Source organism: Salmo salar, chromosome 23, assembly GCF_965601325.2.
Source record: "Salmo salar chromosome 23, fSalSal1, whole genome shotgun sequence".
In the NCBI taxonomy this organism is placed as follows: domain Eukaryota; kingdom Metazoa; phylum Chordata; class Actinopteri; order Salmoniformes; family Salmonidae; genus Salmo; species Salmo salar.
This window is the reverse complement of record NC_138313.1, coordinates 43,393,809-43,418,041: the sequence shown is the minus strand read 5'-3', so window position 1 is coordinate 43,418,041 and position 24,233 is coordinate 43,393,809. Positions and strand designations below refer to the sequence as shown.

Here is a 24,233-nt window from a genome sequence, read left to right as displayed (position 1 = left end):
CCTAGAACAAGCCCTTGAATGACACCCTGTATGGTACAGAGCAGTTCCACTGAACCTAGAACAAGCCCTTGAATGACAACCTGTATGGTACAGAGCAGTTCCACTGAACCTAGAACAAGCCCTTGAATGACACCCTGTATGTTACAGAGCAGTTCCACTGAACCTAGAACAAGCCCTTGAATGACACCCTGTATGTTACAGAGCAGTTCCACTGAACCTAGAACAAGCCCTTTAATGACACCCTGTATGTTACAGAGCAGTTCCACTGAACCTAGAACAAGCCCTTTAATGACACCCTGTATGTTACAGAGCAGTTCCACTGAACCTAGAACAAGCCCTTGAATGACACCCTGTATGTTACAGAGCAGTTCCACTGAACCTAGAACAAGCCCTTGAATGACACCCTGTATGGTACAGAGCAGTTGCAACGTGACGTCATGGTTGAATGACTTTGGTGGTGGTGGTGGTGGTGGTGGTGGAAAATCACAGAGTGTAAAATGTCAAACACAAAGAAAAGGTGTCCACTAAGAGGACTGAGAGCACCTCAAGTACATGTCAACACAAGACAACATTTGTCTTTGTTTGAGATTGGATTTCCCTTCAGTAATAAGAAAGGCAGAAGTGACGCTGGAACGAATCCCAACTTTAGAGCTGCACGCATAATTTAAGCTCATAGAAAAATCTCCCATTAACCTCAACGCATGATTTACTAAAAACTGAGTTAAACTCATGGATCTCACGTTATGATTTGGGCCAACATGTCCCAAGTTCTCCCTGACCATGTGACCTCATGAAGAGAAACCCAGGGCTCTAGAAAAGTGTTACTGTATGTATGGACAGACAGAATATGAGGGAAGTTTTCTTATAAAACACTTTACAGCGTTATCTACATGTAATTTAACTGACGTTTGTAGCATTAGTTCAACTGAATTCAATTGAGACCAGAGCTGATTTTGATGTCAAATCATTTGGGTTTGACTAAATTGTGTAAAGGTGAGGTGTATAGTGTAGAGGTGGTGTATAGTGTAGAGGTGGTATATCGTGTAGAGGTGAGGAGTGTAGAGGTAGTATATAATGTAGAGGTGGTATATCGTGTAGAGGTGGTATATCGTGTAGAGGTGAGGAGTGTAGAGGTAGTATATCGTGTAGAGGTAGTATATCGTGTAGAGGTGGTATATCGTGTAGAGGTGGTATATCGTGTAGAGGTGGTATATCGTGTAGAGGTAGTATATAGTGTAGAGGTAGTATATAGTGTAGAGGTAGTATATAGTGTAGAGGTAGTATATAGTGTAGAGGTAGTATATAGTGTAGAAGTGAGGAGTGTAGAGGTAGTATATAGTGTAGAGGTGAGGAGTGTAGAGGTAGTATATAGTGTAGAGGTAGTATATAGTGTAGAGGGAGTATATAGTGTAGAGGTGAGGAATGTAGAGGTGGTATATCGTGTAGAGGTGAGGAGTGTAGAGGTAGTATATAGTGTAGAGGTGAGGAATGTAGAGGTAGTATATAGTGTAGAGGTGAGGAATGTAGAGGTAGTATATAGTGTAGAGGTGAGGAGTGTAGAGGTAGTATATAGTGTAGAGGTGAGGAGTGTAGAGGTTGTATATAGTGTAGAATTGAGGAGTGTAGAGGTAGTATATAGTGTAGAAGTGAGGAGTGTAGAGGTAGTATATAGTGTAGAGGTGAGGAGTGTAGAGGTAGTATATAGTGTAGAAGTGAGGAGTGTAGAGGTAGTATATAGTGTAGAGGTAGTATATAGTGTAGAGGTGAGGAATGTAGAGGTAGTATATAGTGTAGAGGTGAGGAGTGTAGAGGTAGTATATAGTGTAGAGGTGAGGAATGTAGAGGTAGTATATAGTATAGAGGTAGTATATAGTGTAGAGGTGAGGAGTATAACCAGAGGTAGTAGGAATGTCCAGTTGTAGAGAACTGTACCTTGTCCTCCAGGGTACATGCAGCGGAAGGCCCTGCCCAGCTCCTCAGCCTGTACCCTGCCTGCCGGGGTCAGCTCCCCGCCCCACTTCAACACCAGCAGCAGAGACGAACCCTCCTTTGGACCCTCTGAACACACACACACACAAATGACTGCATTAGTTCCTGCAGGCCAAGAATGTGCATGTTAAACGTACAGTTGAAGTCAGAAGTTTACATACACTTAGGTTGGAGTCATTAAAACTCGTTTATCAACCACTCCACAAATGTATTGTTAACAAACTATAGTTTTGGCAAGTCGGTTAGGACATCTACTTTGTGCATGACACAAGTCATTTTTCCAACAATTGTTTACAGACAGATTTCACTTATCAATCACTGTATCACAATTCCAGTGCGTCAGAAGTTTACATACACTAAGTTGACTATGCCTTTAAACAGCTTGAAAAATTCCAGTAATGATATCATGGCTTTAGAAGCTTCTGATAAGCTAATTGACATAATTTGAGTCAATTGGAAGTGTATCTGTGGATGTATTTCAAGGTCTACCTTCAAACTCAGTGCCTTTTTGATTGACATCATGGGAAAATCAAAAGAAATCAGCAAAGACCTCAGAAAAAAAATTGTAGACCTCCACAAGTCTGGTTCATCCTTGGGAGTAATTGTCAAACGCCTGAAGGTACCACTTTCATCTGTACAAACAATAGTACGCAAGTATAAACACCATGGGACCACGCAGCCGTCATACCGCTCAGGAAGGAGACGCGTTCTGTCTCCTAGAGATGAACGTACTTTGGTGCGAAAAGTGCAAATCAATCCCAGAACAACAGCAAAGGACCCTGTGAAGATGCTGGAGGAAACAGGTACAAAAGTATCTATATCCACAGTAAAACGAGTTCTATATCGACATAACCTGAAAGGCCGCTCAGCAAGGAAGAAGCCACTGTTCCAAAACCGCAATAAAAAAGCCAGACTACGGTTTGCAACTGCACATGGAGAAATGTCCTCTGGTCTGATGAAACACAAATAGAACGTGAAGCACGGTGGTGGCAGCATCATGTTGTGGGGGTGCTTTGCTGCAGGAGGGACAGGTGCACTTCACAAAATAGATGGCATCATGAGGGAGGAAAATTATGTGGATATATTGAAGCAACATCTCAAGACATCAGTCAGGAAGTTAAAGGTTGGTCGCAAATGGGTCTTCCAAATGGACAATGACCCCAAGCATACTTCCAAAGTTGTGGCAAAATGGCTTAAGGACAACAAAGTCAAGGTATTGGAGTGGCCATCACAAAGCCCTGATCTCAATCCTATAGAAAATTTGTGGGCAGAACTGAAAAAGCATGTGCTAGCAAGGAGGCCTACAAACCTGACTCAATTACACCAGCTCTGTCAGGAGGACTGGGTCAGTATTAACCCAACTTATTGTGGGAAGCTTGTGGAAGGCTACCCGAAACATTTGACCCAAGTTAAACAATTTAAAGGTAATGCTACCAAATACTAATTGAGTGTATGTAAACTTCTGACCCACTGGGAATGTGATGAAAGAAAAGCTGATATAAATCAATTCTCTACTATTATTCTGACATTTCACATCCTTAAAATAAAGTGGTGATCCTAACTGACCTAAGACAGGGAATTTTTACTCAGATTAAATGTCAGGAATTGTGAAAAACTGAGTTTAAATGTATTTGGCTAAGGTGTATGTAAACTTCCGACTTCAACTGTATGTTTAAGAAGTTAATCATGAACATGAGCAGAGATGGTGTATGCCTGCGACGACTCCTCCCTACCTTCTTCCTCACTGGAGGCTTTGGGCTGTCCGTTGGGCAGGTAGGTGAGCTGCACCTTCCTGTTGATGCCTGAGAAATGGCCGTACCTGGAAGACACACGCACACAGGGGCAGGTATCCACCCTTAATGAAGCACCAGTCATCATTATACAGGGGCAGGTATCCACCCTTAATGAAGCACCAGTCATCATTATACAGGGGGCAGGTATCCACCCTTAATGAAGCACCAGTCATCATTATACAGGGGCAGGTATCTATCCACCCTTAATGAAGGACCAGTCATCATTATACAGGGGCAGGTATCCACCCTTAATGAAGCACCAGTCATCATTATACAGGGGCAGGTATCCACCCTTAATGAAGCACCAGTCATCATTATACAGGGGCAGTACACACTCCTTACAGACATGTGACCTATGTCAAGAGCTCAGTGTTGAGCTCAACTCCATTCGAACTTTGTCAATTTAGGAAGTACATTTTAAAGATCCTTATTTTTATTTTTAAATAACACTTTTCTTGGACTAAAATCAATTAATTACTGGATGGAATTGGCCATTTTTAAATGGAACTGACTCAGACCCTGTCGAACACGACATTTCATTTCAGAACCATGGTTCAGAGGTCTTCGACCAGCTTCAAACGCTAGCTAGCAAGTGCTCAGTCAGTAAGGCTAGGCCAAGCGAGTTAGGCTAAACTAGCTCAGTAGCTGCCTGGTTTCTGGAAACATGTTTTGGGTTGTTGTGTATGATCTTTGGAAGCCTGCGGTCACTGTGTTACTGGTAATCCCTTATGTGCCATACCAGCGCTGTCCTTCAGGATGTGACAGGTATTTGGTAAAAGTGCATAACACCCCCCCACCTATCTCTACCTCCCCTGTGGTTTGCGATACATTGATGTGACAGTGATAGGCTACCTACTGCTGCTCAATGCTCCGGCAATTCTAATAATTTAGCATATCCATCACTAATGTAAAACATCTAATAGAAGAGAGTCCTTGGGACAATCATCTGGTTTGACACAACGTACAGACCAAGCACATGACAGCCCTGTGAAAACGTGTTTGATAGGCAATACAGTCTGTTTTACAACCAATCCTGGATTCCCTGTTCCCGCACCCTCCCAGATCAATAACCCTACCAGATCAATCACCCTCACAGATCAATCACCCTCACAGATCAATCACCCTCACAGATCAATCACCCTCACAGATCATGGACCTGTGTGTTTGATCCTTGGTTATTGTCAGAGGTGCCATTTGCATTGAATTGTGGTTAATATGCAATCCCATACCATTATCAACGAGTTTAACCAGGAAGACTATATACAGTACACAGAGAACGAGAAGAGTGAGAGGACGAAGGTGTAGTGAGATTAGAGGGCAACTTTCAGAACGACATGCATCGCAGACAAACACAGCACTCGTTTAAAAACGCACACACACAGATGTGGCTAGTGGTCCCTGATTCTAATGGTCAGTATAAAATCCCTCAGTATGAATGGAGGTTAATGGCAGTGGTGGTTACAGAGCGAGGAGGAGTGAACCAGGGGAGGGGGTATACCGAGTGTCATTCAAGCTGGATTCCCTTTGGAAAGAGGAGGAGAGAGAGAGAGAGAGAGAGAGAGAGAGGAGGGAGGAAAAGAGAATTATAGACAAGGAGGATGGGGGTTGTCCACAAAGTGAAAGCTGCTAGGCTACGGTGTGTTTCAGGAATACAGGGACTAGGCTAATTCAATGTGTGGAGCACTGGACAACAGACACAGCAACATGGAGGTTTCTACACTGGACAACAGACACAGCAACACGGAGGAGGTTTCTACACTGGACTACAGACACAGCAACACGGAGGAGGTTTCTACACTGGACTACAGACACAGCAACACGGAGGAGGTTTCTACACTGGACTACAGACACAGCAACACGGAGGAGGTTTCTACACTGGACTACAGACACAGCAACACGGAGGAGGTTTCTACACTGGACAACAGACACAGCAACACGGAGGAGGTTTCTACACTGGACAACAGACACAGCAACACTGAGGAGGTTTCTACACTGGACAACAGACACAGCAACACGGAGGAGGTTTCTACACTGGACTACAGACACAGCCACACGGAGGAGGTTTCTACACTGGACTACAGACACAGCAACACGGAGGAGGTTTCTACACTGGACTACAGACACAGCAACACAGAGGAGGTTTCTACACTGGACAACAGACACAGCAACACGGAGGAGGTTTCTACACTGGACAACAGACACAGCAACACGGAGGAGGTTTCTACACTGGACAACAGACACAGCAACACGGAGGAGGTTTCTACACTGGACAACAGACACAGCAACACGGAGGAGGTTTCTACACTGGACTACAGACACAGCAACACGGAGGAGGTTTCTACACTGGACTACAGACACAGCAACACGGAGGAGGTTTCTACACTGGACAACAGACACAGCAACACGGAGGAGGTTTCTACACTGGACAACAGACACAGCAACACGGAGGAGGTTTCTACACTGGACAACAGACACAGCAACACGGAGGAGGTTTCTACACTGGACAACAGACACAGCAACACGGAGGAGGTTTCTACACTGGACTACAGACACAGCAACACGGAGGAGGTTTCTACACTGGACTACAGACACAGCAACACGGAGGAGGTTTCTACACTGGACTACAGACACAGCAACACGGAGGAGGTTTCTACACTGGACTACAGACACAGCAACACGGAGGAGGTTTCTACACTGGACTACAGACACAGCAACACGGAGGAGGTTTCTACACTGGACAACAGACACAGCAACACAGAGGAGGTTTCTACACTGGACAACAGACACAGCAACACGGAGGAGGTTTCTACACTGGACTACAGACACAGCAACACGGAGGAGGTTTCTACACTGGACAACAGACACAGCAACACAGAGGAGGTTTCTACACTGGACAACAGACACAGCAACATGGAGGAGGTTTCTACACTGGACTACAGACACAGCAACACGGAGGAGGTTTCTACACTGGACTACAGACACAGCAACACGGAGGAGGTTTCTACACTGGACAACAGACACAGCAACACAGAGGAGGTTTCTACACTGGACTACAGACACAGCAACACGGAGGAGGTTTCTACACTGGACTACAGACACAGCAACACGGAGGAGGTTTCTACACTGGACTACAGACACAGCAACACGGAGGAGGTTTCTACACTGGACTACAGACACAGCAACACGGAGGAGGTTTCTACACTGGACTACAGACACAGCAACACAGAGGAGGTTTCTACACTGGACTACAGACACAGCAACACGGAGGTGGTTTCCACACCGAGCATCACATACAGAAGAGCAGATCACTACCTGATGCATGGATAAAATTATGGACAGATTAGAGCGTGACGTGTGTGTGTGTGTGTGTGTGTGTGTGAGTGCGCAAGTATATACTAGGATACCAGATTATCCATGGCAAAAAAAAAAAAAAAAAAAAAAACGAAGCAGACTTTGTTCCTCGTCAACATTAGGACTGTTTTCCATAACAAATTTTGTCTACTTCATGTTTTGTTTCCTTGCCACGATACTTCTGAGTATCGCAATACTGGTCACCTGACAACCCTGGTGTGAGTGGTGTGCCCATAAGAGTTTCTCACATCTCTAGGACCGTCTTGAGCTGCTCCAGTTTACCCTTCTTCTCCTCGATCTCACAGTCTGTGTGCTGTCCCAACTCAGCCAGTAGGAGCCGGGCAATGTCCAGCACTTCCTACACAAAACACACAACAGTCAATTGATCTGACATTTGTCACAAAGTACTTAACCTCTACAGGATCAGTGACCCCCACGGGACGGTTGAGCTAACGAGCGCTAATGTGATTAGCATGAGGTTGTAAGTAACAAGAACATTTCCCAGGACAGAGATATATCTGATACGGGCAAAAAGCTTAAATTCTTGCTAATCTAACTGCCCTCTCCAATTTACAGTAGCTATTACAGTGAAATAATACCATGCTATTGTTTGAGGAAAGTGCACTTATGAACTTGAAAAATGTATCAATAAACCAATTAGGCACATTTGGGCAGACTTGATACAATATTTTGAACAGAAAAGCAATGGTTCATTGGATCAGTCTAAAACTTTGAGCACAAACAGCTGCCATCTAGTGGCCAGAATCTAAATTGTGCCTAAACTGGAATAAATTGTGGCCTTTCTCTTGCATTTCAAAGATGGAACTCTAATGTGTTATATTCTCCTACATTACAAAACTGAAAAAACCCTACAAAGAGGCGACAGTGGCAGGACATTTTCCAGGTGTTGGAAACCTTGAAAAGAACTGGATTAGAGGTAGCGACCATATACAGTATTATCTTATTGTCACAAATAGGCAGTGTTGGGGAGTAGTGTACTACATGTAGTTCAACTAGTAAATTAATAACATTTTCCAGTAGCTTAGTGGTAGTTGAACTAAATTCAAATCTATATAGTGTTTTCAGTAGGTAATTACTTTTTTGCCATGAAGCAGTGCAGCTAACTACTGGAACTACACAGTACTGTTTACCATGTAGCGGTGTAGCTAACTACTGGAACTACACACTACCATTTTACCATGTAGTGGTGTAGGTAACTACTGGAACTACACACTACTGTTTTACCATGCCATCTGTAAATATGAATAAAATTGATAAACTACGAGCCTAGTTGGTTTAGCCACGGAACAAGTCAGCAACCTTCCCGCTAGCCATGATTGGCTGAGATAATGAGTCGGCTGGACATGCCGAGAGATGAGTTCGGATTGGTCTGCCATGTAACAGGCTTCTGTCTATACCATGAGCTGGTCAGTATGTGTAGGTAATCCTTTCTAACGCAGCTTTTTTGAAAGACATCACGTAGTAGAACTGCATAAGTGTTGCTCTCCACTTTCTGGAGGACCGAGTTTTGAAATCAGTGGAATTAGAGTATGATAGCTAAAGAGATGGAGAACATTCTGGCCTTTGATTGCAAATATGCAGACGGAGTCGAAAAGAGAACACAGAGAGCTGTTGTATAACCTATCTCTGGATTACATCTTCAAACTAAAGGGCAACCATGGCATCGGTGACAGAGCGAGAGAAGTGTCTATCCATGTATACGGGTAAGAGAGTCCAGCTAGCTATATTTTCAAATATTACATGTTACTAATTTTGGCAGAAAGTAATTTTCATTTAAAGTTAAAGTGTACTGTTAGCTAGCTAGCTAACGTTAGCTGGCTGGCTCGCTAGGTAACGTTACGTGTATTATCTGTGTAGTAATATTATTCGTATCTCAGAGCCATTTGCATTGCTAGTTATAGCCTAATGTAAGCTAGCTAACATTAAACCTGGTTGGTTAGCTACATGCAGATTAATGCAGGGTAGTACCGTTATGAGTTGGGATTATGGTTCATTGTTTAGCTAGCTAGCTACATGTCTAAAACAAAAAGACTCCACCATGCAAGGAACCATTTCAATAGAATGTTCATGATGTCTCTGTGACATTTGTCGATAGACGTAGCTGGTAAATTCGCTCTGGCTATCTACTCTGATTTCAGAGCCCTCTCGTCCGAGCGTGCCAAAGCGCAGAATAACTGACAAATTTATGAACGCTCAACACCCGTTGAATATGGCCGGTGTCAGTAAACGTTGGCAAAAAAAGCGTAATTAAAATTGTTGCCAGCAGCACAGTTACAGTCATGAATGCTCTGGATAACATTTAAAAAAGCCTAACCAGCTCTGCTAGGCTGAGTAAAATGGTCAGAGTGAGCTGTACTTTCATTTGTATCTGGAAGTAGCTTGCAAGCTAGCCAACGTTAGCCAGTTAGCTTGGCTGTTGACTGCTGTTGTTAGGTCAGGTGTGCGCTCTGAACGCTCCAAGAGCGAAACGCTCTGAACTTACGAACAGACAATCTGACAACGCTCTGAGCTTACGAACACCGAGAGCACTCCAGATTCAATTTACCAACACACCTGTAGTATATAACAGCCTTTAGTCTTGAAATCTTTGGTTGTTTAGTACATAACCTCACATGTAAATCTTTAAAGGGATGGGTGGGGCTTGAGGGTGTGAACGATGCTAAATGGGTGTAGACAAAGAGCTCTCCAGTAGGTACCAAAACATTCAAGGGCCATTTTCTCAAATGTAAGGTTACAAGTTTATCAACTTTCAAAGCAGAATTACTTTTCCATTGTTCCTCAACTGTAGTGTATGATACCATTTTCGAGCTGAGTCTCTACTTTTATCAAATGTAAAAACATATATATTTTTTTTTTATCTAATTTTGCTACACAAGACCGAATCAAATCGGTCACATATGGGCTATAATTAACTATATTTTTCGACTTGCATAATTCACACCATTTCAGATGATTATTTTTCACAAAGTACTGTAGTTTGGATGCAGTGAACTACTTTTTCAAAGTAACTTAAGTAAACAAACAAGTAATTGGTAACCTGGTAAACTATATTTTCAGAGTAGCTTCCCCAACACCGCAAATAGGCTTCCGCTCAACAGAGGGTTTCTGTGTTATAGGAAAAGAAGAGATACTTGGACTGACCTGTAGCTGTTTGGGCTTCTTCAACTTCAGTTTCCCTGACTTGTAACCTCCATACTTTTCAAACAGCGCAAAGAATCTAAAAACAACATATTCAAACATTAAATCTAAACAACAGATTCAACACTGAAATGCAACAGGACTGGGGAAGGTGAATTTCAAGTTGTATTTGTTATATGGACGAACAGAAAATGAAGTCATTAATACGTCAGCATGTAAAATTTTGCCCACTGTGAATAGGGAGAGGGTGTATTTGAGGTACATAGACTCACAGGAGGGTGTATTTGAGGTACATAGACTCCCAGGAGGGTGTATTTGAGGTACATAGACTCCCAGGAGGGGGTATTTGAGGTACATAGACTCACAGAGGGGGTATTTGAGGTACATAGACTCACAGAGGGTGTCGGACTTCCATCTTCATCTTCTGTTTGGGGGTGCGGTCTCCGTGGCGGATGATGGCGATGACACAGCGCAGCTCCATCCTGTGGGACAGGTCACATTATAGAGTTGTTTACTGTACTCATCCTTTATTATTGAGAATCTCAATAGGCTGAGGGCTGGAAAACCAATAGGCTAATGGACATGGAAATCAGTTATATACACCGGGTATCAAACTAGGTCATTTATGTGACTCAGGACTATATTTAGCCCAATGAGATAACACTTAGGAGTTAGCTGTGGGAGCTAACAAGTCTTCGTGTCTCAAGAGAGGTTAATCACCACGTGAGTATAGTTCACTAAACCACCTCAGAATACCTCTAGAAGAGATGAGTAAGGAAGAGGGGGGGACAGGAAGAAGAGAAAGAAGCAGGAGGATGAGGGGAGAAATGAAAAAAAGGAAGAGGAGAGGAGTACTCACATGGTTCCTGAGGTGGTGGGGACTATGGGTATGTCCTCAGCCTCCAGGGGGATGGACCAGGGGATGTGGAATTGAGGGGCCAGCTCTCGCATCACCATGTTCCTGTGTGTGTGTGTGTGTGTGGGGGGGGGACAACTAATAGTGTGAGCTATAGCAGAGTTTGGATTCTAGTTAGTTCAAGGAATGAGTTGTGGCTAAAAGACACTTTTACTTTGTCAATGTACAGTATGACTAGTTACCCAGCTGACCCCTGGGTGTCAATGTACAGTATGACTCTAGTTACCCAGCTGTCCCCTGGGTGTCAATGTACAGTATGACTCTAGTTACCCAGCTGTCCCCTGGGTGTCAACGTACAGTATGACTCTAGTTACCCAGCTGACCCCTGGGTGTCAACGTTCAGTATGACTAGTTACCCAGCTGACCCCTGGGTGTCAATGTTCAGTATGACTAGTTACCCAGCTGTCCCCTGGGTGTCAACGTACAGTATGACTCTAGTTACCCAGCTGACCCCTGGGTGTCAACGTACAGTATGACTAGTTACCCAGCTGTCCCCTGGGTGTCAACGTACAGTATGACTAGTTACCCAGCTGTCCCCTGGGTGTCAACGTACAGTATGACTAGTTACCCAGCTGTCCCCTGGGTGTCAACATACAGTATGGCTCTAGTTACCCAGCTGACCCCTGGGTGTCAACGTACAGTATGACTAGTTACCCAGCTGACCCCTGGGTGTCAATGTACAGTATGACTAGTTACCCAGCTGTCCCCTGGGTGTCAATGTACAGTATGACTAGTTACCCAGCTGACCCCTGGGTGTCAATGTACAGTATAACTCTAGTTACCCAGCTGTCCCCTGGGTGTCAATGTACAGTATAACTCTAGTTACCCAGCTGTCCCCTGGGTGTCAATGTACAGTATGACTAGTTACCCAGCTGACCCCTGGGTGTCAATGTTCAGTATGACTAGTTACCCAGCTGACCCCTGGGTGTCAACGTTCAGTATGACTAGTTACCCAGCTGACCCCTGGGTGTCAACGTTCAGTATGACTAGTTACCCAGCTGTCCCCTGGGTGTCAACGTACAGTATGACTAGTTACCCAGCTGTCCCCTGGGTGTCAACGTACAGTATGACTAGTTACCCAGCTGTCCCCTGGGTGTCAATGTACAGTATGACTAGTTACCCAGCTGTCCCCTGGGTGTCAACGTACAGTATGACTAGTTACCCAGCTGACCCCTGGGTGTCAATGTACAGTATGACTAGTTACCCAGCTGACCCCTGGGTGTCAATGTACAGTATGACTAGTTACCCAGCTGACCCCTGGGTGTCAATGTACAGTATGACTAGTTACCCAGCTGACCCCTGGGTGTCAATGTACAGTATGACTAGTTACCCTGCTGACCCCTGGGTGTCAATGTACAGTATGACTAGTTACCCAGCTGACCCCTGGGTGTCAATGTACAGTATGGCTCTAGTTACCCAGCTGACCCCTGGGTGTCAATGTACAGTATAACTCTAGTTACCCAGCTGTCCCCTGGGTGTCAATGTACAGTATGACTCTAGTTACCCAGCTGTCCCCTGGGTGTCAATGTACAGTATGACTAGTTACCCAGCTGACACCTGGGTGTCAATGTTCAGTATGACTAGTTACCCAGCTGTCCCCTGGGTGTCAATGTACAGTATGACTCTAGTTACCCAGCTGTCCCCTGGGTAGCAACGTGGAAATCAGGGGGCTAAACCAGGGACTGCAGTTGGAAATTAGGCGGCTGGCTAAAACTGTCACTTTCATAGTAATGTTGATTCAAGTGCACACTCCCTGTAAAACTAAAACGTACTAAAGTAAAGGAACGGAGATGGATGAGCGCTAGTTGAACCTTCAGCATGACAGCCTGCCTCACCTACCCCAAGACTTTGGCACAGTCGTCATAGTACTTCATGGAGTTCTTCACAAAGCTGAAACCGTTGACATCACAGACGAAGGAGTGGCCGTTTGCTCTCAAGAGGTCGAAGCCACACACAGTTTGCTGGCATAGAGAGAGAGCGTCACTGTCAGACATTTGAAACTGAATGAAGCCAATCAAGTGGAGTGCATCCCAGTAGTCAAAAGAGGGTTCCTCCATTCATCTGCACTTACCTGAAAAAACACGACAGATGCTTTTACCTACGCAGCTCTTGCAGATAAAGGAGATAAGACGAGGAAGCCTCTTCAGACTATTGGGATACACCGCAAGTTTAAGATGGCTTCAGGTTGATTGGGTGAGATGAAACACACAGAGCGAGTGGTCTGATTGGTTGAAAAAAGACTCACCTTGAAGGCCAGGCAGACCTTGCGGGCCACCAGTTTCTCCATGGCGGAGAGCATGACAGGGTAGCGGATCTCCTTCCCCTCGCTGTCCCTCTCCACCTTACCGTCCAGGGCTGGGGACTTCCTGGCCTCAGCATGGGCATAGTCAGGGCCCACTGTGTACACCTGACATCATACCATAGTCAGGACCCACTGTGTTCACATGACATCATACCATAGTCAGGTCCCACTGTGTTCACCTGACATCATACCATAGTCAGGTCCCACTGTGTTCACCTGACATCATACCATAGTCAGGACCCACTGTGTTCACATGACATCATACCATAGTCAGGTCCCACTGTGTACACCTGACATCATACCATAGTCAGGTCCCACTGTGTTCACCTGACATCATACCATAGTCAGGTCCCACTGTGTTCACCAGACATCATACCATAGTCAGGGCCCACTGTGTACACCTGACATCATACCATAGTCAGGGCCCACTGTGTACACCTGACATCATACCATAGTCAGGACCCACTGTGTTCACATGACATCATACCATAGTCAGGTCCCACTGTGTTCACCTGACATCATACCATAGTCAGGTCCCACTGTGTTCACCTGACATCATACCATAGTCAGGGCCCACTGTGTACACCTGACATCATACCATAGTCAGGTCCCACTGTGTTCACCAGACATCATACCATAGTCAGGGCCCACTGTGTACACCTGACATCATACCATAGTCAGGTCCCACTGTGTACACCTGACATCATACCATAGTCAGGACCCACTGTGTTCACATGACATCATACCATAGTCAGGTCCCACTGTGTTCACCTGACATCATACCATAGTCAGGTCCCACTGTGTTCACCTGACATCATACCATAGTCAGGGCCCACTGTGTACACCTGACATCATACCATAGTCAGGTCCCACTGTGTTCACCAGACATCATACCATAGTCAGGTCCCACTGTGTTCACCTGACATCATACCATAATCAGGTCCCACTGTGTTCACCTGACATCATACCATAGTCAGGGCCCACTGTGTACACCTGACATCATACCATAGTCAGGACCCACTGTGTTCACATGACATCATACCATAGTCAGGACCCACTGTGTACACCTGACATCATACCATAGTCAGGACCCACTGTGTTCACCTGACATCATACCATAGTCAGGGCCCACTGTGTACACCTGACATCATACCATAGTCAGGGCCCACTGTGTACACCTGACATCATACCATAGTCAGGACCCACTGTGTTCACATGACATCATACCATAGTCAGGTCCCACTGTGTTCACCTGACATCATACCATAGTCAGGGCCCACTGTGTACACCTGACATCATACCATAGTCAGGGCCCACTGTGTACACCTGACATCATACCATAGTCAGGACCCACTGTGTTCACATGACATCATACCATAGTCAGGTCCCACTGTGTTCACCTGACATCATACCATAGTCAGGTCCCACTGTGTTCACCAGACATCATACCATAGTCAGGACCCACTGTGTTCACCAGACATCATACCATAGTCAGGTCCCACTGTGTTCACCTGACATCATACCATAGTCAGGTCCCACTGTGTTCACCAGACATCATACCATAGTCAGGACCCACTGTGTTCACATGACATCATACCATAGTCAGGACCCACTGTGTACACCTGACATCATACCATAGTCAGGACCCACTGTGTTCACCAGACATCATACCATAGTCAGGTCCCACTGTGTTCACCTGACATCATACCATAGTCAGGTCCCACTGTGTTCACCAGACATCATACCATAGTCAGGGCCCACTGTGTACACCTGACATCATACCATAGTCAGGACCCACTGTGTTCACATGACATCATACCATAGTCAGGTCCCACTGTGTTCACCTGACATCATACCATAGTCAGGTCCCACTGTGTTCACCAGACATCATACCATAGTCAGGTCCCACTGTGTTCACCAGACATCATACCATAGTCAGGTCCCACTGTGTTCACCTGACATCATACCATAGTCAGGACCCACTGTGTACACCTGACATCATACCATAGTCAGGTCCCACTGTGTTCACCTGACATCATACCATAGTCAGGGCCCACTGTGTACACCTGACATCATACCATAGTCAGGTCCCACTGTGTTCACCTGACATCATACCATAGTCAGGGCCCACTGTGTACACCTGACATCATACCATAGTCAGGACCCACTGTGTTCACATGACATCATACCATAGTCAGGTCCCACTGTGTTCACCTGACATCATACCATAGTCAGGTCCCACTGTGTTCACCAGACATCATACCATAGTCAGGACCCACTGTGTTCACCAGACATCATACCATAGTCAGGTCCCACTGTGTTCACCTGACATCATACCATAGTCAGGTCCCACTGTGTTCACCAGACATCATACCATAGTCAGGACCCACTGTGTTCACATGACATCATACCATAGTCAGGACCCACTGTGTACACCTGACATCATACCATAGTCAGGACCCACTGTGTTCACCAGACATCATACCATAGTCAGGTCCCACTGTGTTCACCTGACATCATACCATAGTCAGGTCCCACTGTGTTCACCAGACATCATACCATAGTCAGGGCCCACTGTGTACACCTGACATCATACCATAGTCAGGACCCACTGTGTTCACATGACATCATACCATAGTCAGGTCCCACTGTGTTCACCTGACATCATACCATAGTCAGGTCCCACTGTGTTCACCAGACATCATACCATAGTCAGGTCCCACTGTGTTCACCTGACATCATACCATAGTCAGGACCCACTGTGTACACCTGACATCATACCATAGTCAGGTCCCACTGTGTTCACCTGACATCATACCATAGTCAGGGCCCACTGTGTACACCTGACATCATACCATAGTCAGGTCCCACTGTGTTCACCTGACATCATACCATAGTCAGGTCCCACTGTGTTCACCTGACATCATACCATAGTCAGGGCCCACTGTGTACACCTGACATCATACCATAGTCAGGACCCACTGTGTTCACATGACATCATACCATAGTCAGGTCCCACTGTGTTCACCTGACATCATACCATAGTCAGGTCCCACTGTGTTCACCTGACATCATACCATAGTCAGGTCCCACTGTGTTCACCAGACATCATACCATAGTCAGGTCCCACTGTGTTCACCAGACATCATACCATAGTCAGGTCCCACTGTGTTCACCAGACATCATACCATAATCAGGTCCCACTGTGTTCACCAGACATCATACCATAATCAGGTCCCACTGTGTTCACCTGACATCATACCATAGTCAGGTCCCACTGTGTTCACCTGACATCATACCATAGTCAGGTCCCACTGTGTTCACCAGACATCATACCATAGTCAGGTCCCACTGTGTTCACCAGACATCATACCATAATCAGGTCCCACTGTGTTCACCTGACATCATACCATAGTCACATAGTCAGGGCCACAGTAGTGATGAGGGGGGGGGGGGGGAACAATACAGTGACATATCGGGATATTATATCGTATCGTTTTGACAATATTATTTTTGCACTAGTTGGGTGTACCTGCATGTTTATTTCCATGACTGATCAATACTTGTTGTTTTCCCATGGCATCTATCGTGTCCCTCTGCAGCAGACGTAAGGTGAGCAATATGTTTAGTTCTTTTTAAATCACCGCTTCTAAGTCGCAATACATACAGAATTGTGAGTATCGCAATACATATCCTACCAGCACCTTGGTATGGTGATAATATCATATCGTGATGTCGCTGAAAATTCACAGCCCTAGTCCCCGCAGTGTACACCTGATACAGTATTAAAAAAAAAGTGTACAGAGAAACTCCCCAAATACAGGTGTGCCAAGCTTGTAGCGTCATACCCAAGAAGACTTAAGGCTGTAACCGCTGCCAAAGGTGCTAAAACAAAGTACTGATTAAAGGGTCTGAATTATGTAAATATATCCTCTTATTTTTTATAAATTAGCCAAAAAATTCTAAAAACACATTTTTGCTTTGTCATTATGGGGTATTGTGTGTAGATTGATAAGGAAAAAACGATTTAATCCATTTTAGAATAAGGATGTAACACAACAAAATGTGGAAAAAGTCAAAGGGTATGATGACTCCTTGCTGTCCCCAGTCCACCTGGCCGTGCTGCTGCTCCAGTTTCAACTGTTCTGCCTGCGGCTATGGAACCCTGACCTGTTCACCGGACGTGCTTGTTGCACCCTCGACAACTACTATGATTATTATTATTTGACCATGCTGGTCATTTATGAACATTTTAACATCTTGACCATGTTCTGTTATAATATCCACCCTGCACAGCCAGAAGAGGACTGGCCACCCCTCATAGCCTGATTCCTCTCTAGGTTTCTTCCTAGGTTTTTGGCCTTTCTAGGGAGTTTTTCCTAGGGAGTTTTTCCTAGCCACCGTGCTTCTTTCACATGCATTGCTTGCTGTTTGGGGTTTTAGGCTGGGTTTCTGTACAGCACTTTGAGATATCAGCTGATGTACGAAGGGCTATATAAATACATTTGATTTGATTTTGAATACTTTCTGAAGGCAGTGTACACAGTCCACCAATCGATTAACCTAAACATCAACAAAAGACACACCCCATACAGCCGATCAAACAAATGACTGATCTGAACCAGGCTCACACACCAACACACACTTAAGATGATACCTTGACATCAGTGCCGTCCGTTGGCATGAACTCCTCGTATATGTAGGAGCCAGTCTTCCTCACACAGCTCTCTGGGGAGTACACACTGCTGCGGCTCCCTATCTACAGGAGAGGAGACAGTCAGACCTGGGTTCAAATAGTATCGACAGAGCGCTTGATCGAGCCAGCCAGATGGGACGGGGGTTTGCACTTTTGGGACTATACAATTTGTTCGTTTCTTTCAAGAAGAAACAAAAATCAAATCAAGTGCAACTAAAATATCTAAATAAGGGGTTGAAAGTTTGGTTTGAGTACTAAGTGTGTACAGTTGAGTTTCGGCCCATTCTGTACAGCATGGCTCCAAAAAACTCCACCCATCCACTATAATTCCAACAGCAGTTCCTTTACAATACAGCGTCTGACTGTCCCTCCCTAGTCCCTCAGTACCTTGCGGAAGAGTCTCTGGCTGCCCCCTCCAGCTGAGGTGGGGTAGTAGACGTAAACGTTATGGTCCTCAGCACTCACAGGCTTCTCCACAAAGGGCTTGGGGAACACCTCCCCGTTCACCTCCACATGATCCTCCCCCTCCACCAGGTTACACTCTAGAATGAAAGGCCACCCAGCCAATCAGAGACAGGGTCTCGAAGCACACTTGAATTATGCCCGATTGGGTAGGTGATATGGTAACAGCCTTCATCTTCATTAGGCTAGGCGGAACTTGAGGTCTATAGAAAATGCATATGTAAAAAGAAGTCGCTGTGCTTCCTTAGCCGCAACACTTCCTCCTGATCTAGCTCATACCGAGACTCAAGCACATTGAACCGCCCTCCTGAAGCATTCTAACCAATCGCACTATGGAAAACGAACACATTCAGCTGTGCAAGTGGCTACACTTGTAATCTTGGCACCCAGTACCAAATCTTGGGTGCATGCTAGCTCGCTAATTGATTTAATAGTACCAGTCTGTCACAAGAGTCAAGATGTGTTGTAACACTTACCTTCAGGTCTGTCTGGATCTCGGGTTAACACAGAGTAACGAGGAAGATCAATGCCCTCTTCCTGCAAGATACGATACACCTCCCTCCTGAGGGGACAGAATACAACGTTTATATGATGGAACGAGTCAGTAGACTTTTACAAAGGATGAACAGGGCAGGAATGACCGAGTGTTTACCATCATACCTGTCTACATACCTGTCTTGTATGTAGTACTGCATGTTCAGGTCATTGATGAGAAGTGGGTTTCTGAGTTTGGCGTACTCTACCGCTTTGTCCAATGGGAAACCTACACACCCACCCCATACATACATAAACACAACCATGTAAATAAATACAGGAAATACATGTCTTAACCATGGCATTATTGTTCCATACAGGCTAAATACATGACATTATTGTTCCATGGGACTACATACAACTAAATACATGACATTATTGTTCCAAGGGTCTGTATACAGGCTAAATACATGACATTATAGCTGTGCAATGTGCATGTGAGAAAACCAGTACCTGATGCAGTTAATACTGTACGGTGGGTGCACATACGTACGTTGGTTTGTACCTTTGGAGTGGAAGGAGACGAGGCAGTCACACAGGGGCCATTTGTCCACGGGCTGGTTGAGGATGACCTCCTCGGGGAAGATGACCACTGTGATGTACTCAAACTTACACAGCCTTTCCATGATCTGGGTCATGGGCTTGGACTTGGACTTCTTCATCATGGAACAGATGCCCACCACGATCTGCCTCTCTGGAGGCTTGGGGGAACCAGAGAGAAGGGGTGGATGTAAAGATCACCGTTTGTCATTTACTGTACATCATGTGTTATAAGATTACTTGTGAAGGCAAAGGCATTGGAGAAGGTCCAAGGAGAGAGATCTTGGATTCTTCTCAAATGCAGTTTGAGAAGGAGGTGAGGAAGCAAGGAATCAAGTAAAGACTAGTCTTTTTTTCTGCTTCCACGTACACACCGAGTCATAATCCTGGTCGTCTTCCTCCTCTCCTTTTCGCATCTCTCCCTCGTTCTTCATTCTTCCTCCTTCTTCTGAGCCTCGGTGGTCTTCATCGACACAGCCAACAACAAACATGAGATTCCCACTCTGGTCCCGTCCCTCTCCTCCGGCCTCTGACATCACAGAGTGGGGACGTCACTCGAAGTTCAGCAGCATCGTCGCGTGCCAGTACACAGGCTTAGAGCACCCTACTGGTGACTCCACTCTGGGCACAAAATGGACACCAGGAAGTAGGCACTGGCAATGCTTTTTTTAATTCCCCCTGTTGGTGTGTTGAATGTAATGTAATACTCAGGAGGGTGGGGACAGAGCGGTTTAAGAGCAGCAGTTTTACATAGAGTGTTGAGGTAGTAATTTGAGGGCAGGGTTTATGGGTTAGTCAGGGGTGAGGTAATGGGGGTCAGGGGTGAGGTAGGTAGGTGGGTGAGGTAGGTAGGTAGGTAGGTAGGTAGGTAGGTAGGTAGGTAGGTAGGTAGGTAGGTAGGTAGGTAGGTAGGTAGGTAGGTAGGTAGGTAGGTAGGTAGGTAGGTAGGTAGGTAGGTAGGTAGGTAGGTAGGTAGGTAGGTAGGGAGTCCGGGTTGCTAAGGTTGGGGGAGGACTACCCTCCCTGTGTCAGGAGAAGGGTCTCATTCTACAAAGTGGCATCGCTCTAGGCTGAGGACGATGAGATGACTGGTTCACAAAGGTTCCTCCAGTCTCACCACCAGTCGACACCTACAGAGGACAACACAGAAAGAAAGACAGAAACAGACCAACCCTGAGAGACTGAGTTCAGTGCCTGTGAAGAAGTCTGCATGCTGTCTAATAATGCTGCCTCATCTCTCTAACTCAGCTCTACTCATCTACTGGGTGTCGTACCACTGTTTGGAGTTGCTATGGCCACATGCCGTGAAGAGCATAACTAAAACTGTCCTTCTTTTGTGTCCTGTGATATACAGTCGTTTGTTAAAGTTAGTCCATCCTTACGTTCTAGACAAAATCACATAGCCTCAATGCAAAAGACACAATCTAAATGGACAAAAACATAATTTATATGCAAATTAGCCATTGCAACTTCCAAATGATTATGATCGAGCGTGTCACATATGTACAGTGCGGTGTCCCTCAGGGCAGTTGCCTCGGGCCGTTACTCTTCTCTATTTTACAAATGATTTGCCACTGGTCTTACACAAAGCTAGAATGACTATGTACACTCTACATGTCAGAAACCAAAGCCAGTGAGCTCACTGAAATTCAAAATAAGGATTTACAGTCATTATCCGAATGGCTAATGCCGAGCAGAAATTACAATTAGCATTTTAGTTCTGCACTTAAAAAAACACAGCAAGAGATGTAAGGGTTTTGTTTTTTCCTGCGTGAAAAATAAAGAAATCTGTATTAACACGACCCCTAAGTTTAACTTGCTTGTTATCAAAGTAATTTACTGAATTAATAAATTAACGGGGCATCATATGGGACCGACAGGCACGAGTCGGTCTTATGTAGCAAAATTTGAAATTATGTTTTTTTTTACATTGGATAAAAGTAGAGACTCAGCTAGAAAATGGTGTATCACACACTAGAGATGAGGAACAATAGGAAAGTAATTCTACTTTGAAAGTTGATTAACTTGTAATCTCACTTTTGAGAAAATGGCCCTTGAATGTTTTGGTACCTACTGGAGAGATCTTGGTCTACACCCTTTCAGCATCGTTCACACCCTCTTAAGCTTTAGCCCCACCCATCCATTTAAGGATTCACATGTGCGGCCATGTACTAAACAACCAAAGATTTCAAGACTAAAGGCTGTTATATACTATGGGTGTGTTGGTAAATTTAATCTGGAGTGCCAGAGTGTGCTCTGGGCATTCGTAAACTCAGAGCGTTGTCAGATTGCCCGTTCATAAATTCAGGGCGCTTATACAACAGCTCTCTGTGTGTCCTCTTTTCGACTCCGTCTGCATATTTGCAATCAAAGGGCAGAATGTTCTCCATCTCCTTAGATATCATACTCTAATTCCACTGATTTCAAAACTCTGTCCTCCAGAAAGTGGAGAGCAACACTTATGCAGTTCTACTACGTGATATCTTTATAAAAAGCTGCGTTAGAAAGGATTACCTACACATACTGACCAGCTCATGGTATAGACAGAAGCCTGCTACAGTGGTTCCTCCTTTAAACGTTGCGTCATACTGCGGCACACCCTGCGTGCTGCTGCAGCATTCTGGGACACGTCATTTAATTCTCAGCCATTTCTTCTGTTACTGCAAGTTATTGCTAGTTTGACCACCTTTGCATCTTTGAGAAGCATTTGATAGTATTCCGTATTGGCATTACCAGAGAAATTAAAACATTTTTTGTAATAACATAGTATATGGGATTTATTAAGAAATTTGGCTTACTTAATTTGATTAATATTATGGTGTTTCCATTCAGAGAAAAACTGTCAGTTTGTGAATTCAGACCGTTTCGCTCTCCGAGCGCAGACTGGACGTTCGGGCCGAGGAGTAGGGTTGATTTGAGCGTTCTGGCCTTACTACAGCAGTCAAGCACCCAAGATAACGTTGGCTAGCTACTTCCAGACCCAAAAGAGACCACTCTGACCATTTTACTCACCCTAGCAGAGCTGGTAAGGCAGTTCTCGTGTTGGTGACTGTAAATGTGCTGCTGGAAACAATTCAATTACACTTTTTTCCTGACGTTCACTGACACCGGCCATATTCAACGGGTGTTGAGCGCTCATAAAGTCATTATTCTGCGATCTGATACACTCAGACGAGAGTGCTCTGAAATCCATGTAGATAGTAGGCTGGACACATTACATTTTTAACAACGTTCTTTTCTGATAACTAGTTCATTGCATCCGCCGTGGAGCCCAGTTTCATAATATGACCATATTTCCCAGCTGCTTGGCGTCGTTTTGAAGTAATCGGAAAAAAACAGGCCTTATTTGAGTGCATTTTTCACCCTGCCAGCTCCTATTAGTTGTATTGAGCACCATGGCAACAACTCGCCTTCCGAACGTTCTATTCCCACCTTACTGTTCAATGCCTGCTTCGCTATTGTTGGCAATGAGATCTGCTCACGTTGTTTTATAGTTAAAATGTAAACAAAAATAATATTGGAACTCCGCTGTCTTCCTTTGTTTGCTATGGGGGAAATATAGGCATGTCTATTACGGTCCATACAAAGACAGTAATTAATTTGCCAGAATTGTACATAATTATGACATACCATTAAAGGTTGTGCAATATAACAGCAATATTTTGAGTTAGGGATGCCACCCATTAGATAAAATTCCGTACGGTTCTGTATTTCACTGAAAGAATAAACGTTTTGTTTTCAAAATGATAGTTTCCGGATTTGACCATATTAATGACCTAAGGCTTGTATTTGTGTGTGTTATTATATTATAATTAAGTCTATAATTTGATATTTGATAGAGCAGTCTGACTGAGCAGTGGTAGGCAGCAGCAGGCTCGTAAGCATTCATTCAAACAGCACTTTCCTGGATTTGCTAGTAGCTCTTCGCTGTGCTTCAAGCATTGCGCTGTTTATGACTTCAAGCCTATCAACTCCCGAGATTAGGCTGGCAATACTATAGTGCCTATAACAACATCCAATAGTCAAAGGTATATGAAATACAAATGGTAGAGAGAAATAGTCCTATAATAACTACAACCTAAAACTTCTTACCTGGGAATATTGAAGACCATCAGCTTTCTCATGTTCTGAGCAAGGAACTTAAACGTTAGCTTTTTTTACATGGCAAATATTGCACTTTTACTTTCCTCTCCAACACTTTGTTTTTGCATTATTTAAACCAAATTGAACATGTTTCATTATTTATTTGAGATTAAATTGATTTTATTGATGTATTATATTAAGTTAAATAAAAAAAGTGTTCATTCAGTATTGTTGTAATTGTCATTATTACAAATATATTTAAAAAATAAAAATCGGCCGATTAATCGGTATCAGATTTTTTGGGTCCTCCAATAATCAGTATCAGCATTGAAAAATCATAATCGGTCGACCTTTAGTCCATACATAGATCGGCTACATACTGTAGCTAGCTACACATCCATAGGCAGA

General features: G+C 44.5%; 1 protein-coding gene across 11 annotated transcripts in view; it reads right to left on the bottom strand.

The window, feature by feature from the left end:
• The window catches only part of LOC106584645 (inositol hexakisphosphate and diphosphoinositol-pentakisphosphate kinase 1), a 68,055-nt gene that overhangs the window by 34,511 nt on the left and 9,311 nt on the right, over positions 1 to 24,233 (bottom strand). For 6 of the 11 annotated variants that reach the window (XR_006761553.2, XR_014382362.1, XM_045706398.2 and 3 more), the window contains exons 2-16: positions 20,117 to 20,872; positions 19,696 to 19,903; positions 19,341 to 19,431; positions 19,145 to 19,230; positions 18,594 to 18,748; positions 18,168 to 18,269; positions 13,454 to 13,615; positions 13,048 to 13,169; positions 11,152 to 11,253; positions 10,688 to 10,774; positions 10,296 to 10,371; positions 7,382 to 7,491; positions 5,281 to 5,304; positions 3,723 to 3,808; positions 1,933 to 2,058 (exon numbers count right to left, since the gene is read on the bottom strand). Coding sequence is in view for 9 of the 11 variants with exons in the window: in XM_045706398.2 (XP_045562354.1) it covers positions 1,933 to 2,058; positions 3,723 to 3,808; positions 5,281 to 5,304; positions 7,382 to 7,491; positions 10,296 to 10,371; positions 10,688 to 10,774; positions 11,152 to 11,253; positions 13,048 to 13,169; positions 13,454 to 13,615; positions 18,168 to 18,269; positions 18,594 to 18,748; positions 19,145 to 19,230; positions 19,341 to 19,431; positions 19,696 to 19,903; positions 20,117 to 20,278 (1,699 nt within the window). In the remaining 2 variants the exon portion in view is untranslated. The remainder of the gene's footprint in view (positions 1 to 1,932; positions 2,059 to 3,722; positions 3,809 to 5,280; positions 5,305 to 7,381; positions 7,492 to 10,295; positions 10,372 to 10,687; positions 10,775 to 11,151; positions 11,254 to 13,047; positions 13,170 to 13,453; positions 13,616 to 18,167; positions 18,270 to 18,593; positions 18,749 to 19,144; positions 19,231 to 19,340; positions 19,432 to 19,695; positions 19,904 to 20,116; positions 20,873 to 24,233) is intronic. The other 5 variants (XM_045706400.2, XM_045706403.2, XM_045706397.2 and 2 more) reach the window with 4 other exon arrangements.